The 15,285-nt window shown below is 34.9% G+C and overlaps 2 protein-coding genes across 3 annotated transcripts; one reads left to right on the top strand and one right to left on the bottom strand.

Moving 5' to 3' along the window:
* Window positions 1-5,103: 5,103 nt before the first annotated feature.
* Window positions 5,104-9,025, top strand: LOC141637538 (large ribosomal subunit protein uL10-like). The gene is made up of 5 exons (XM_074447025.1): window positions 5,104-5,489; window positions 6,265-6,333; window positions 7,264-7,362; window positions 7,647-8,039; window positions 8,688-9,025. Exons 1-5 carry the CDS (start codon window positions 5,205-5,207, stop codon window positions 8,829-8,831), a joined length of 990 nt encoding a protein of 329 aa, XP_074303126.1. The 5' UTR covers window positions 5,104-5,204; the 3' UTR covers window positions 8,832-9,025.
* A 370-nt stretch (window positions 9,026-9,395) lies between these two features.
* On the bottom strand, window positions 9,396-14,770 carry LOC141637537 (cell division control protein 6 homolog B-like). 2 transcript variants are annotated; one of them, XM_074447023.1, is made up of 17 exons: window positions 14,492-14,770; window positions 14,286-14,397; window positions 13,491-13,711; window positions 12,985-13,062; window positions 12,787-12,896; window positions 12,592-12,698; window positions 12,407-12,466; window positions 12,119-12,192; window positions 11,960-12,010; window positions 11,631-11,680; window positions 11,213-11,342; window positions 10,748-10,837; window positions 10,468-10,530; window positions 10,280-10,375; window positions 10,119-10,202; window positions 9,916-10,019; window positions 9,396-9,665 (listed from the first exon to the last, which is right to left on the bottom strand). In XM_074447023.1, the coding sequence occupies exons 1-16, from the start codon at window positions 14,693-14,695 to the stop codon at window positions 9,987-9,989; spliced, it is 1,563 nt and encodes a 520-aa protein (XP_074303124.1). In that variant the 5' UTR covers window positions 14,696-14,770; the 3' UTR covers window positions 9,396-9,665; window positions 9,916-9,986. The 2 variants fall into 2 exon arrangements, with proteins under 2 accessions (XP_074303124.1, XP_074303125.1); XM_074447024.1 differs by having other exon boundaries at window positions 12,985-13,059.
* Window positions 14,771-15,285: the final 515 nt, after the last annotated feature.

Genomic DNA, 15,285 nt, shown 5'->3' with positions numbered 1-15,285 from the left:
TTACTTACTGCAATGCAACAGTGACACTTATTCTTTCAATTCAACTTTTTTGTTCTCATTATTGTATTAGGTTAAAAGTAGAAAAATCAAAAAAACTGAAAGAAAAAAAAGTACTCCCTACCTGACTCCACAAAATATCATTATAGACGGCACATATCCGTCTATAACTAAAGACGGGTCAAATACAATACCACATTCCTAATAGGACAAGCAACAAGTGGGGTGGTAGGGGCTAAAAATGTCATTACTTTCAAGCTATTTGACCCGTCTTTAGCTATAGACGGATATATCCGTCTACAGCAAGACTAGCTGACCTGACTCGGGAGAAGTATTATTCTCGGTGACCTGGCGATTGACTCGACTCAAATAACCCCGAGTTGTACCGACCCGACACCTGAACTGTGAACCCGAGCATGACACATAATCCAAATTATCCCGAACAAATATGATCCAACATGAATGTTTATTGTTGCAAACTTGCCGTTATCGTAAAAAAAAAAAAACTTGTTATTTTTAGACTTGAAAGGCGGAAAATAACTCACCCCGAAATAACCTGAATCAACTCAATCAGACCCAAATTCTTTCAAATCCAAAAATCACCTTATCCGGGCTTTCCGATCCAATTTGGTTCGAATCGGGAAAAATCAAGTGTGAATCAGAAACCATAATCCTTAAAAAGTTTGTATCGGTTGGACTGGAATTTTAATCCCGATTCCGGTCCGGTACACCCCTAGTCCCCATGAGACTTGGCAAACATGTCACTTCTATCCGGTGTTGGATCAGATTAAATCGGTTCGATATCATTTGGAGATAACTTAGTTTTGGTTTCAATTTGATTTAGTTTGAATCCAAATCTAATCGGTTTGTCATATCCAGGACTTTTAATACTTTGCTTGTGGTAGTGAATTAGTGACCCATCGAACGTTGGTTACACAATAGATGTAAATCACGTGGCCAACATGAATGTGGTGACTAGTTTATTAAAAATATCGGTAAGTAATAAGGGTTATATTTAAGAAGCTATAAAAGGAAATATATACTTAATATTTGTATTAATTATATTGAGTAATATGTAATTTAATTCTTAATTTCCAAGTTAATACTGAGTATATATTAAAGATATTAAATGTTTAAATACAATTTAAAACTATTCATAATTAATTATTTAATTTAAAATAAACAAAAGTGATACTTCAATCATACTGAACCAGCCAACGATAGCCTGCTATAAATAGCCATCCACTCACGACTATTTAATTGATAAACATTGCCATAATTTGACCCTTTTTTATCACGGCCTTTGATAGTACTATATCCAAACCAAAATGATCCCTACTTTTAGTGACGGCGAGTCTTATTTGTGACGGTCACATGTATTCTATTAATATTAAGTTTTAGGCTCTGTTTGACATGACACTTTATGTAGTTTATTTGACCAAAATAACTTATTTGTTTAAAATTTCAGCTACGTGATTTTTGTGCAGTGTTTGACAAGTAACTTATTTGTCCAAATAAGTTACCTTAAATAAAATGCTACCTAGTACCTAGAGTAGCATTTGAGATTTCAGATACCTGAAATAGGTCATTTTCCATGTTTTACCCTTCAATCTATAATATTAAATACTTATTATATCCTTTCACGTCATTTTACCAAAAATCAGCTAATTTGCCAACCATTTTTTTATAGAATCAGTTACCTTAACAGCTCTTAATTTTTAGTTACCTTATCAGCTAACTTTTTCGGCGTAGAATCTGAGTTTTGTAATAAAATATCCGAGTTTTATTTTAAATAATATGAACTTTATTAGAAAGTATCTGAGTTCATCCATTTACATATTAAAAATATAAATTTTTAATTAGCTCAGAAAAAATACACATAAACTCAAATATTTATGCCTTGATTATACAATAATTATATATAACTGGATTTATAATACTATTTGGGGTGTTTAGGGTTGAATCAATAATTATCAAGTGTAAAGAAATAAGTCAATAATAATAGGCAAACTACGAGTGTACGTAATTGGCGGCGGTAAAGGACATGACCATATGGTAGCTCACTACTATAAACGTCTTAATTAGTACTCCCTCCGTTCCAGTGAGATGTTTACACTTCCTTTATTTTGTGAGGAGAAAATAAAGGAAGTGTAAACATATCACTGGAACAGAGGGAGTATACAATTATCTTTTAAATTAGGTTGACAATTTAATGTAATTTCATTTAGTTTGGGTCCTATCTTATTACATTATATATCCGTTAAATTAGATTTATATAAGAATTAGCGATTTCCTTTTAGCTTTGATGTTCAATGTATCCCGTGTTTCTTAAAATTTTCATGATATTGAACGATATATTTGGAACTTTTGAAAACAAAAATGAGTTGTCTAATTCAATGAATATGCACACTTTCAGATTGCATTAGATTATATTTGCAATTTAATACTCCATATTACTTTCATTTTGTTTGATCCTATAAGATTTTATTATCATATCGATTATCTTTAAGCTTTGATGTCCAATGTATCCCGTGTTTCTTAAAATTTTTGTGATATAGAGTGATATTTGGAACTTCTGAAAATAGAAATGAGTCATTTAATTCAGTAACACTTTTGAACATAAAATGAAATAAAATTACTAATTTTTACTTCCTTCGTTTCATTCATTTTTTCCTTTATCATGCTATTCTTTGTGAGGTATAGTGTAAACAAATGTTTGAAATAGATGAATTACATCCAAAGAAACAGAGAAAATTATATTCCGAAACGGATTTGGGACTATTGGACTATACGTATTAGAATTAAATAAGTAAAGTAATCAACCGTGGATTGATTCTAAAGTCATAGTCTACTTTTATGTTCTTTCAAAGCAACATTTTCATGTGTAGTACGTATAATATAAGAGTGAAGGACTTAAATTCAATGAAGATATCTTATGAAATGGATACGACTCCTTCTAACATAAATACCTCTTAATTTACAAAAAAAAATTACTTCTCTGTCCTAGTAAATATTTTACATTTGTTTTATTTTATAAGAGGAAAATAAAAAAAAGTATAATTGTGACTATTGATTGTACTAACAAAATTTTAAAACTTAAATCAAAATAAATTCACCTCTTCGAAATGAAACATTATACACAGTATACTTACTAAGAGAAAGAGCGATTAAAGGGAAAAAAACCAATATATTAGCTATCCATAAGGACCCCGACCAATCCCTCGACCAACCTTACACAAGTATGTTTAATTTTAAGAAATGTAAAATGTAAAATGTGAAAAGGCAATATGCACGACGTGTGATGGATTGATGAACAAGTAATTTCTATATACCTAAAATGGAATGTAAAAAAATAACTGAAGCACATAAATAAATAAAAACTTAAAATTTGCTGGCAGAAAAATAACTTTTATTTATTGATATTAGTTTATCACAATAAAAATAAAAATCAAACAACTACTTATTTTCCTTATTCTAACGTCTCATTTTTCATGACCTTCTTATGCATTACTAGAGGTGACAACCGGGTTGGTCGGGCCTGGCTTGGATCGAAAATAAGGCTTTGTTCTTTTGAACTTAATTTCAGCTCATTTCAGTTTAGTTCAGCTCTTCTCTTTACAAATTAAACTCTTACTTCATTTCAGTTCAGTTCCATTAAGTTCAATTCAGCTCTATTTAGTTCAGTTTAACTCCATTAAATTCAGTTCAGACAGTTTCAGTCCTAAAGAACATAGTCTTAAGAGAATTACTCACTTTTTATACCAAGCCCATGGGATAAAATAGCAAGAAGAAGTGTAAAGAACAAGAATTATTGAAACTAGTACCGGTAGGCCCTCAATCGAGGACCAAAGTGTTACTACGATCAATTGGTGAACAATACCTAGCCCATAGTCTTTACTTGATCCAGGATATGTGTTAGTTAAGATCCTAACGAGTCATGTCAAGGGAGAACCAACCTTACAACCTTCCTATTATTTGTTAGAAAAAGAATTTTATCTAACACACATCCTGGATCAAGAAAAGACTCTGGATATCCTGCAAGCCATTGCTACACCCATTTCATTAGGAATGAAAGTTTCATAAGGGAACTGCAGTAGGCATTCTCTTTTTAGATTTTATATACTTTGGATCGATTGTATCGGGTTCGGGTAATAGCCGATCAACATACCATGGGGGGTTGAGTCGCGTTCGGATCAATTAATATGACAGCTAGCTTTTCGATCATGTCATTATCCGGTTTAATACTTTATCTTAGTACTTCAATAGTCAAAATAATCAATTTAGTTTTTGACCATTATTTGGTTTAATTACTTTGTTATTAAGTTAAACATATCAACCCAACTCGTAAATCGCTTTTACTTGGATCAACATCAATCTTAATAATCAGACCATCAATCTTATCATATCTATATCAGGTCAAATTCACATCAGTTGATTCAAGTTCAGGCTTATGATCATCGGGTTGTATCGATTGTCCAAATACAAACAGATCGAAGCGGGTCAATTTTGGTTTCTACATCTTCAAATTCTACCAAATCAATTTTCGAACTGATTGAGTCAAATTTGTCAGATCGAGTCAAGTTTACCCAATAAAACTAGACCTGGCAAAAGCAACCCGACCCGATTGACCCGACCCGAAAAGACTGACCCGAGACCCCAAACTTGAAATGACTTTTTCTCTCTTATTCATTGACCCGAACATGATCCGACCCGAAACAACCCGACCCGCTTAACCCGAAACAGACCCGACCAACAACCCGAAATCCGAAATGACCAGTCCCAACCCGAATTAACCCAAAATCAATGAGAGACCCGACCCGACTTGACCCGACCCAAACCCGACTCGTTGACCCGTTTTGCCAGGTCAGATTGAGTCAGATTTGTCAGATCGGGTCAAGTTTACCCAATAAAACCATGATCTCCTATTATTTGGGGGTAAATCCACATCAACAACTATTCATTGGGCCAATTAACCCCAAACTTCTCCCCCACAAGTCCACAAGTCCACAACCTTGGTCTCCACGGTATAACAATAATTGAACAAAAACAAAAGATCTCCTGAAAAATCACCTTCCAAATCTCAACCGTCCAAATCACTTTCTTCCCTATAAAAACCCCAGTAAAAAAATAACACAACCCCACAACACAATCATAAAACCCTAATCTCCATTTTTTAACCCTAGTTTTCATTTTTTACCTCAACAACAATGGCCATCAAAAAATCTGCTTTAGGCGGTAAACAAGGTAAAACTAAGATGGAAAAGAAGGAAATTTACAGCGACAAATTACGTGGTTTACTGGATGATTACTCTAAAGTTCTGATCGTCCATGTCGATAATGTCGGGTCGAACCAGCTTCAACAAATCCGAACCGGGTTACGTGGCGATTCCGTCGTTCTTATGGGGAAGAATACTCTGATGAAGCGTGCTATAAATGAACATATCAAGAAAACTGGGAATTCTAATCTTAAACAGCTTGAACAACTTCTTAAGGTTAAATAATTTTCACTTTTTTTTTTTTTAATTTTTTTGATAATTTTTTTGTGTTATTTTGTTGTTTGTGTTGTACGGTACGGAATTTTGTACTTTTGATTCTTTATATGATGTGATGTTTGTCATTTCGGCCCACGTTAGAAAACCCGTTTATTTTATTTTGTATTTTGGAATTATGGGGATATAATCATTTTTTTTTGAGTTTTAAGATCCAAAGTTTGAGTCTTTCTTTTTGTGTAATTTTGTTTAATTAAATTATGATTTTATTATGGAATTATGGGATATAATCATTTTTTTTTGGTTTTAAGATCCAAAGTTTGAGTCTTTCTTAATGATATTATTATGGAATTATGGGATTTAATCTGTTTTTTTTTTTTTGGGTTTATGATCCAAAGTTTGAGTCTTTATTTTTGTGTAATTTTTTGAACTAAATTATGGGATACAATCATGTTTTTTTCACCTTTTTATGATCTAAAGGTTTAATTTTGTTGAATTAAATTATAATATTATTATGGAATTATGGGATATAATAATGTTTTATTTTTAATCTAAAGTTTGAGTCTTTATTTTTGTGTAATTTTTTTGAATTAAATTATGGGATAAAATCATGTTTTTTTCACCTTTTTAGGATCTAAAGGTTTAATTTTGTTGAATTAAATTAAGATATTAATATGGAATTATGGAATTTAATTACGGAATTATGGGATATAATAGTGTTTTTTTTCTCATTTTTTTTGTGTGATTTTGTTTAATTAAATTATGATTTGTTGTGTAGGGAAATGTTGGACTGATCTTCACAAAGGGTGATCTGAAGGAAATCAGAGAGGAGATTGCCAAATACAAGGTAGTATACCCTTTTGATTTTGTGGTATTTAGATGGTCTCGAATTTCGGTACGACCCTCTCACTATCCATTGGACTTATGTAAGGACATGTGAGAAGGTGGTATACCGAAATCTTCTATGTTCATTGATGCTTGAATTGAAATCTGTTTATGATCTAGCAATTTTTTGCATTAAACATGTGACAATGTGATCATTTATGTGTTTGATACAGTAGATTTTTGGGTATTAATTGTAGATTTGTGGGTATTAATTTTGTGTTAATGATTTAGCTATTAATGTTTCAATTTAAAGGACAAAATATTGATTAATATAACATGGTAATTGTATCGACAATTAGTCTCGCTATATCCGTCTATTGCTATAGACGGGTTAAATACAACGAAATTAGTGACATTTTTTGCCCCCACCCTACTTGTTGTTTGTCCTATTAGGAAAGTGGTATTGTATTTGACCCCTCTTTCATTATAGACGGATATTATCCGTCTATAATGAGAATTTGTATCGACTAGGAAGTACTCCGTATCAATGTTTGAACCTTGGATGACATTAATGTTAGGGTGGCACTATAACCATTTGCCCATGGTACTACGCGTATCGATTGTTAATAAAATCGATTTTTTTGTACTTATGTTAATTATTTGCGGACCTACAAAATCATATATGGTCCAAATGTTATTTAATGAAGGTAAATACATACTATAACATTAATTATTGATCATTTTGAATCATAATTATTTCATTATGGTTAATCTAAAGATAACTTATAAATATTTACGACGTAGTATTAATTATTGTTGTGTACATGACACCATATATAGAAATTTGCATTTTGTTGATTAATTATTACGAACACATTAATTAGGAGTTTTATTTATACAATTCTTGATCATGATCTAATAAATAAAATAAAATGGTGTTGCATAAATATAGGTTGGAGCCCCTGCTCGTGTTGGCCTTGTTGCTCCAGTTGATGTGGTGATTCCAGTTGGTAACACTGGCCTCGACCCGTCTCAGACCTCTTTCTTTCAGGTATATCATCGCCCTCTATATTACTCATACTCGTCTATTTATATCTCTTCTATTTTCCAATTTTTACTGTTAAACTTAAATCCTGAGAACGTTTCTACAATTATATTTGGATGTCCTGTCGAACTTAGTACAAGTAATAAATTTGGTCGCGCTTCTTTTTGTTATAAATTACTCCTAGTAACCAATTATTATCTCGAGTATTATCTACTTAATCACATTAATATCTCGAGTATTATCTACTCCCTACGTCCCAGTCATTTGTTCAACCTGTCGATTTTTCTTAGGTCCTGAACATCCCAACCAAGATCAACAAAGGAACAGTCGAAATCATCACACCAGTGGACTTAATCAAGAAGGGAGACAAAGTGGGATCATCAGAAGCGAGTCTACTAACAAAGCTTAACATCAAGCCGTTCTCATATGGGCTGGTTGTTCAGAAAGTTTATGAAGACGGATCAGTATACAGTCCTGAAGTTCTGGACTTAACCGAGGATGATCTTGCTGCTAAGTTCGCTGCTGGTCTCTCAAATGTCGTTGCTGTCACTTTAGGTCTCTCATACCCAAGCCTTGTTGCTGTTCCTCACATGATCATTAATGGTTATAAGAATGTTTTGAGTGTTGCTGTTGCTACTGAGTACTCTTTCCCTCTGGCTGAGAAAGTTAAGGAATACCTCAAGGTTTGTGTCTTCTGTCGTATATGCGCAAATTTACTTAGTCACATTTTATGGACATGAATCGGAATTTGAACATCGTTGGGGTGTCTCCTCAGAATTTGAGGTGTGCGACGGTTCTAAAGGATGATTCATGTTAGCCGACCCCAAATCATTTTGGGATTAAGGCTCTGATGATGTTGTTGTGTTGTCGTAGATGTTTGCTGATAAGATTTTGTGTAGGCTCTCAATTTAAATTTTAAGTTTTTATAAAAGAAATCCGGACTTCGATTTTTAAAACCTACTCCTTCCTATTCCCGATAACTGTCCTATTGTCCATTTTCGTCTATTCACATAACTGTCCCATTGTCCCGTTTTTGTAATGTTTTTTCTTACATAATGACTATACTACCCTTGATACCTTTCATTATTTACAACCCAACGAACCCTTACCCCATCCTATTAGTACTTTTCATTGTTCATTTCCGTCTATTCACTTTCTTAATTTTTGTGTCATTTCAACAATTGGACAGTTATTCGGAATATGAGGGAGTATAGGTTTACTTTCATTTTGGGATTTAATCATATTGATGTTGTTGTTGTTGTTGTTATGGTTTGCTGATAAAATCATGCATTATAGTTTCTGAGTCGAAATGCGTGTTTGATGAAATGTAGGACCCAAGCAAGTTTGCTGTAGCTGCAGCTCCTGAGGCGGTTACAGGTGGTGGTAGTGCTGCTGCTCCCGCAAAGGAGGAAACGAAGGAGGAAGTAGCTGAAGAGTCGGACGAAGAATGTATGATGAACTTGTTTGATGACTGAGCTTCAGATTATTAGTTGTTGGATTTGGTTACACGCCTCGTTACTGTGTTAGCATAAATACGTCTTTGAGACTTATGACAGTATGACGTGCTTTTAGCTTTTATCTCTCGCTATGTTATGAGTTATGACTCTGTATTGAGCTTAATCTACGACTTTAGCAGCTTCGTACTGAATTGATCTTGCTGTTTTCTTTAGTCCCTTGCCTTGGTTCGGTATGAGTCGTATGGCACTCTTACAAAAAAGACGTGATGAGGTTTCAATGTTCGAGACTTTTGAGTACAGGGCATTGGTTACCATACGCTGTACTCAAACTCTCGGACATTGAAAACAAATAGCATCTTATTTTCGTTGGTATTTTTGTACCTGATCTGGTAGAATGGTTATCCTGTATTGTTCATTCAAGTTCATTGGGGTTCGTTAATGCAAGCAGAGTAGCTGATTGGGTATATTGGATTAGATCGAGTCAATTTTGTCTGGTCTACTTTCCGAGTTTCAAGAGTTCGAGTTGTTCTCTGTCCACACACCAACTACGGCAACTAGACAAGTCTAGTACAATAATTGACATTTGTTAAATCTGGAAATCAGGCATGGGCATTTTTGATGTCATTTCTTATTGATATGGTATAAATATGGAACGAGATGTCGGAGTTCAAATGTGCGAGTACATAAACGGATTTGATCTGTGTTCCGTAAAATATATGAGATGATAGTTCAGTATCGGGTTTCCTAGTCCCTCTTTTTTCCAATTTTCAAGCCCGGAGTTGGGGACTTGGGGATGCTGTACTCTGCAATTGGAGAACCTGCACTGCAATCCGTCTTGCTCAAATCTGTCACCTACGCCAAATGTAGAAGGAATTTTTAGAACTCACATCACAACAATATTACCCAATGCATCCAGCCCTCAAGTGCCGCCAACTCATCAAAACTTAATAGGAAACACAGATTTTATATCTATAGACGATTCACTATAAAAATTTCGACAAGAATTGCACCGACTGTATTTAATTTAGAAAAAAGTGCAAATACTTGAGGTGACAGTTCCTGACTCCATTAGAGATGCCGACACAGAACAAAGGTGTCATACCTGGGGGTTTTATGGCCTCGGACTGCTTAAATTTGAACTTCGCAGATGTTTGGGAAACTGAATGATGTTCATCACTGAAGGAAGTTACGGAATAAACGAACTGCCTGCAATATTCAGAGTAGAATGAGCATTTCCATGGATTAAAGCAACCCCAAAATAAAATGCAAGATTGTTTGTGATGGTTAGCCAGGATAGTGATAGACCTGTAGTGCAAAGGTCACATCTGCTGCATCAACTTTCAAGCTTACTTTTTCGCCTTTTTGAGACCTAACAAGTTTCAACAGCCCCTGTGTAACCAAACCCAAATTATAAATTATTGCAGAAAGACACAAAACACTGAAGTTCATTGCAGAAAGATTTTCACCTGGTCATATAAAGCTTTGCACATACTCGACAGCTCAAAAATGCCTACTGAACGCAGTTTAGCAGATTTGCATATAGCTTCATAAGATTTATTCAGCTGTGGCCATTTAACCGCCATAAATTAGAAACATTCAAGTACTGCTTCCATATCTAGTATTGATGAGCACCCTAAACGCATAAAAGATTTACCTCTGCAACAGTTGGCTCCTTCCTACTTTCTCGCGATAGCTTAACTGCTGAGCAAAGAATGATCTGTTGCAACAAGTCAAAAAAATAAGAGAAACTATGTAGCCACTGGATTCATATGCTAAGTGCCTAACTATACGTGTTGGAGCGCATGACTTAAACCACCATTGGGCCATTGTTACATTAAACCCTAACTGTCACATGCTATAAGATCATTTCTTAGGGTTCTGCCAAAAATGAGTGACAGCTTTAATAAAATTGTGAATAAGATCATCAAAGTTACCTGCTGATGTTGAGGAAGAAACTGAATGGTCTCTACTACAGGGGATCTATAGGTCTTCGACAAAGCAAGTGCCATATGATGGATTTGTACCTGTGACAAGGAAAGGTGACGGTCATATCTACCCATGTACAAGATGGACTGTGTTTGTAAGATAAGGAAATAACTAAGCTTTCACAGTTAAAACTAAACATGACGCTCAGTATTAAAAACTGAAAAGTGCTCATCTAAAGCTACTGAAGACTAGGTGACAATTTGAACGTGTAAAACTATCCTACTGCATATCAGAATGTTGCACTACGCTAACGACTTCACAACAGTGAGAGCACAATAAGAGCAGCCAGCCACAAAAGAGTCAGTTTTATCAAATTGTGCCGTTCTTTATCTCAGATGAATTTGAGTGACAGTATGACACACTACAGAAAATAGCGTGAGACATCAGAGTCAAAAGACTATTTGAGGACTTACAACACCTATCTCTCGAAAAACTGGAGCTGCGGGAATATTTTCTTGGTCAGAGGAAACATCTTCAGCAGATGATATATTGACATCACTGGCAGTTTCTTTCATCTCGGATTCTAACACCTCAATCGCACTCCTAATGGAAAGAAAAATAAATAATAATGAGAATCATGCCTCAGATGTGCCATAGTTAGGTACTTGAGTGAGTCAATTACTTTTATTACAAAAAATCGCCTTAAAGTCAGAACTTAAAACAAATGGCAGGCAAACCACATATGTTCTGTAATTTGCTTAAGCAACTCGTATACTCACTTTCTCTAAATCAATTTTTTTTTTTTTTTTTTTTCATTTTTAAATGCTGCAAGATAAAGATGACAAACTGTTAGTTGCGATATACGGAAGAGTCAGAAAATGTGTTACATACCGGCACACACACAGCGCTTTTCTCATATCTCCAGATGCAGCAGCAACTTTCTTTCATCAAAACGTATATTTCAGATAAATTTTTAAGCAGCCAGCACTTCTATATGTATCAATAAGACTAGGCTTAAGAAGAGAAATCTTATGTGAAGTCTAGAAAATGTTCTATCCGGGAACTGACTAGTCCCTACCTTAGCTACATCTTTTGGCAACTGGTGAGTTACATTTAACAGTACAATTTGTAGTTAAGAGTTTCACGTCTGACATGAAATAGCTAGGGGTGAGCTCCGTATGTGCCAAGAAAAAAAAAATACAGGAAGTCAGAAGACTTACTCTTGAGCAAAGCTCCAAGGCTTGAGGTTGAAAGACCTGATATGGAAGTGCCTGCTCGGAAAACATAGAATGGTGTTAAGAAAATTGTCTGAGCTTCTCCAAGGCTTTTGAACCTTTGCTGATGATTAAAATTTGGCGCGCACAAAAGAACGCACTAACCATAAGCCTCTCCTGAAGAATCCTTTGAATTTGGTCTTTTGTATAAGCACGAAATGTTAACACTGCGGGTTTGCCTGGCACCAGAGTATTAATTAATCAGAAAGACATGGGCAAGTGACTGCATCATATAAAATAGGGTCCATTACATGCCAGTGACTCCGTTGGCCATGGATGACATAATTCTCATTCTACAAACATACAGCAGTCCGCTCAGTGCATAGATCTGAACACTAGATGAGCAATGAGACTTGTAAACAAAGAGCATTGTCATGAAAGATAAGAGCTTACAGTTCAATGACTGCAATCTAGGAAGAAACCGTTCAGCTAGATCTATTGCATTAGCGATTCCTGAAACAAGTCAAACAGCATGAGAACAATCTGGCAAACTTAAAGCGATCTGGAACATTAAAAAGTTTAGTACAAACATGCAAGCAAATTAAAGACTCTCAACAAAGATGTAATTTCAACAATACCTATTAGGATACATCTTGAGAATGGCATCATAGTAAGCATAAATAGCTCGTGCAGCACTTCACGATCACTCGTGATAAGGTAGTCAAGCTCATCAATAATTAACACCCTGATGCAATAAATTAAAGGAACAGATTTGAGCATACATTTTTACATGTTCATGTACAAGATCACAAGTAACCAAGTAAGCCTCTTACAGCATCTTCTTATCTGGCAACTGCCCTTCTTGTGCATATAGATTTTGTATGTGCTTCAGGGCAGTCGTCGAACCATTGAGTTTTCTCTTTGGTTGTATATGCTGAAGTATCTGCACACGAGAAATACATAAACATTTCATAAGAAATGTCTAACAAGGAAAATCTAAAAAGCAAGACATTTTTGGACAAGCATCATACCTTTGTGAAGATTTCAGACGACTTGGTTAAAGAAGTACAATTCATATACACGACATTTGGCTGTTGTACATTTATCTGCTAGGAGGAAAAAAACATGCCGAAAATGAGCACAATGCAAGATTTTGCAGCTAAGACCTTGACGCGAACAAATTGAGCAAATAGTTTAGAATTTCAGCCATAAGGTGAGATTTCATCCTAAAATCACTGGACGATTTACGATTATAGGGGCAGTCCACCGTATTAGAAACTCGTCTTAGTGCCTCAACAGTCTACGTCTACCCGATGTTGGACAATGCTTCATATATTTAAAACTTCAACATAATCCCAACATTCGTAAAGCATAATTAGATGAACACACATAGTAAGTTGAACCATATACATCACAATTATTGAAACAACATTCAAATCTATAACTGTTCTAAGCATTTGGATTGATTTGCCACAAAATAAACCTAGAGAAACAAAATAAACATATGAATTCAGGGAATGCTGTAGAATAAGCTCACCTCAGTAGACCAACTAAACAAAGTTTGCTTAACTTTGTCCATAACCATAGTCTTTCCGGTACCAGGACACCCGCATACATACAAACTGCCCGATTTCTCCTTCTCTACACTGCCTTTGCAAAAGTCTAGAACCTTCTTCAGCTCTTCTTCTCTACACACCACACTACAAGGTGGAGTCGAAACATGCAATGCCTCTTTCACCTTTTTCATCTGCTCCGCGTCTGTGTATTTCACATATCATATCCCCAAACATCACTACTTAATATCCAACGACAACAACATTACCTCAATACCTCAAAGGCAATCGTAAACTTAAGGCAAGCGGAATCAAAATATACATATTTTTCCAAATGAGCCGAAAATTAAATTGCATTAAAAATCGTATCAAATGACTTCTAACTTCTTACAAAAACAAGGTAGTTAGTATACTGAGTTATTCTGCCTTACAACATCATAACTCGAACAATCCGTATATTTCACATATCGAATCAACAACAGCAACAACATGACCTCAATACATCAAATGCAACTGCATATCATATCGAATCAAATGATTTATACTTCTTATAAATGCGCAACTAGCTTCTTGAGTTGTTCAGTATTATTAATTCATCATAGGCTGAACTAAAAGATAACGAGTCTTTGGCTCCATTAAAAGCGGAAATACTAATTCAATTCAAAAAAGAAATTTAACTCCTACGCATCATTTGTTTAACTTTAATTAAGACCTCTCTCACAAAAATAATAAAAAAATAATAAAAACGTAAACAATTGACTGAGACGGACGCGAAGTACCTCTAGGATTCCATTTCGGCTTAGGAAATAAATTATCGGAAGATTTCTTAAGCGGCGATCTGCTCATCGTTACCAATTTCTCATTGAATTCCTTGTCAATTGAATCAATTCCCTACAATTTGAACAGAATAAACATCATTATACATCATTATTTCCAATTAAATCAAAAAAATTGAAAATAAATGGACAACACTAAAGTAACTAACAATAGAAGGAGATGTTGGAGTACTGTTGATACACCGTCGAGGAGACTTCCATGTCGCTGGAGAAATAGACGGAATTTCATCGTCGACGGTAGAATTCGATCTCAGCCGCCTCTTCGGCGGCGTTGTTAAGCTGATTTTATCGATGACTGTGTCGCCGGAAAATGCTGACCTGGCGTGTGTAGGTATGGGCCCTATGGCAGGCATTTTTAGTGACGGTAATTATTGTGTGAGACGGTTTTATCCTCTAAAATGTGGTTAGAGAGAGAAAGCGATAGTTGTTTAATGATGAGTGAAGATTGGCGGGACAATTCGAAAGTGGAGAGAGATTGGTGAGGGACATTTTGGCGCCAAAATGCGATTAGATTCTTTCCTTTTATATTTGTTCCTATAATCCGTCAATCCGATTGCTTCCTCATCGGAATTTAGTGGACCGGAATTGATATTAAAAATCCCGGTTCGATCTCCGGTCCACCATTTTCTAACATTCCGGTCCGGTCTAGGACTGGTATTTTTCGATAAATGGGTTGTAAATGTCTGATCTAGTGGGTGTTTATTACCATTCATTTGTAGTTTTAATTCTGCATTATGAAGGCCTTAATTTGTTAGAATTAATGGTTTTAATTAGCTTGTTAAGTCTATCTTTAGGAGTCTTTTGAGTTGTCTAAAAACGTTGGTCTCAATAGGCTATTTATAGTCTTGAAGGTTGTAATTTTTATTCATTTTATTCATTCAAAAATGAGAAGAAAAGATTAAGAAAAGAAAACTTGTGTTTTTTTTTATTGTTTTGGGAGTGT

The sequence above is a fragment of the Silene latifolia genome, unplaced genomic scaffold, assembly GCF_048544455.1.
Source record: "Silene latifolia isolate original U9 population unplaced genomic scaffold, ASM4854445v1 scaffold_119, whole genome shotgun sequence".
Lineage (NCBI taxonomy): Eukaryota > Viridiplantae > Streptophyta > Magnoliopsida > Caryophyllales > Caryophyllaceae > Silene > Silene latifolia.
Note: the sequence above shows the minus strand (reverse complement) of the source record. Positions and strands in the feature narration are given on the sequence as shown.

What these genes read in the sequence shown, in the direction of transcription:
- LOC141637538 (XM_074447025.1), top strand. Translation starts at nt 5,205, where the DNA reads ATGGCCATCAAAAAATCTGCTTTAGGCGGTAAACAAGGTAAAACTAAG. An exon ending in AGGAGATTGCCAAATACAAG is followed by an intron (nt 6,334 to 7,263) that starts GTAGTATACCCT and finishes GCATAAATATAG; the next exon opens with GTTGGAGCCCCTGCTCGTGT. An exon ending in AAGTTAAGGAATACCTCAAG is followed by an intron (nt 8,040 to 8,687) that starts GTTTGTGTCTTC and finishes GATGAAATGTAG; the next exon opens with GACCCAAGCAAGTTTGCTGT.
- LOC141637537 (XM_074447023.1), bottom strand. Translation starts at nt 14,695, where the DNA reads ATGCCTGCCATAGGGCCCATACCTACACACGCCAGGTCAGCATTTTCC. An exon ending in GCCGAAATGGAATCCTAGAG is followed by an intron (nt 13,712 to 14,285) that starts GTACTTCGCGTC and finishes TGAAATACACAG; the next exon opens with ACGCGGAGCAGATGAAAAAG. An exon ending in CTCAAGATGTATCCTAATAG is followed by an intron (nt 12,467 to 12,591) that starts GTATTGTTGAAA and finishes GACTTGTTTCAG; the next exon opens with GAATCGCTAATGCAATAGAT.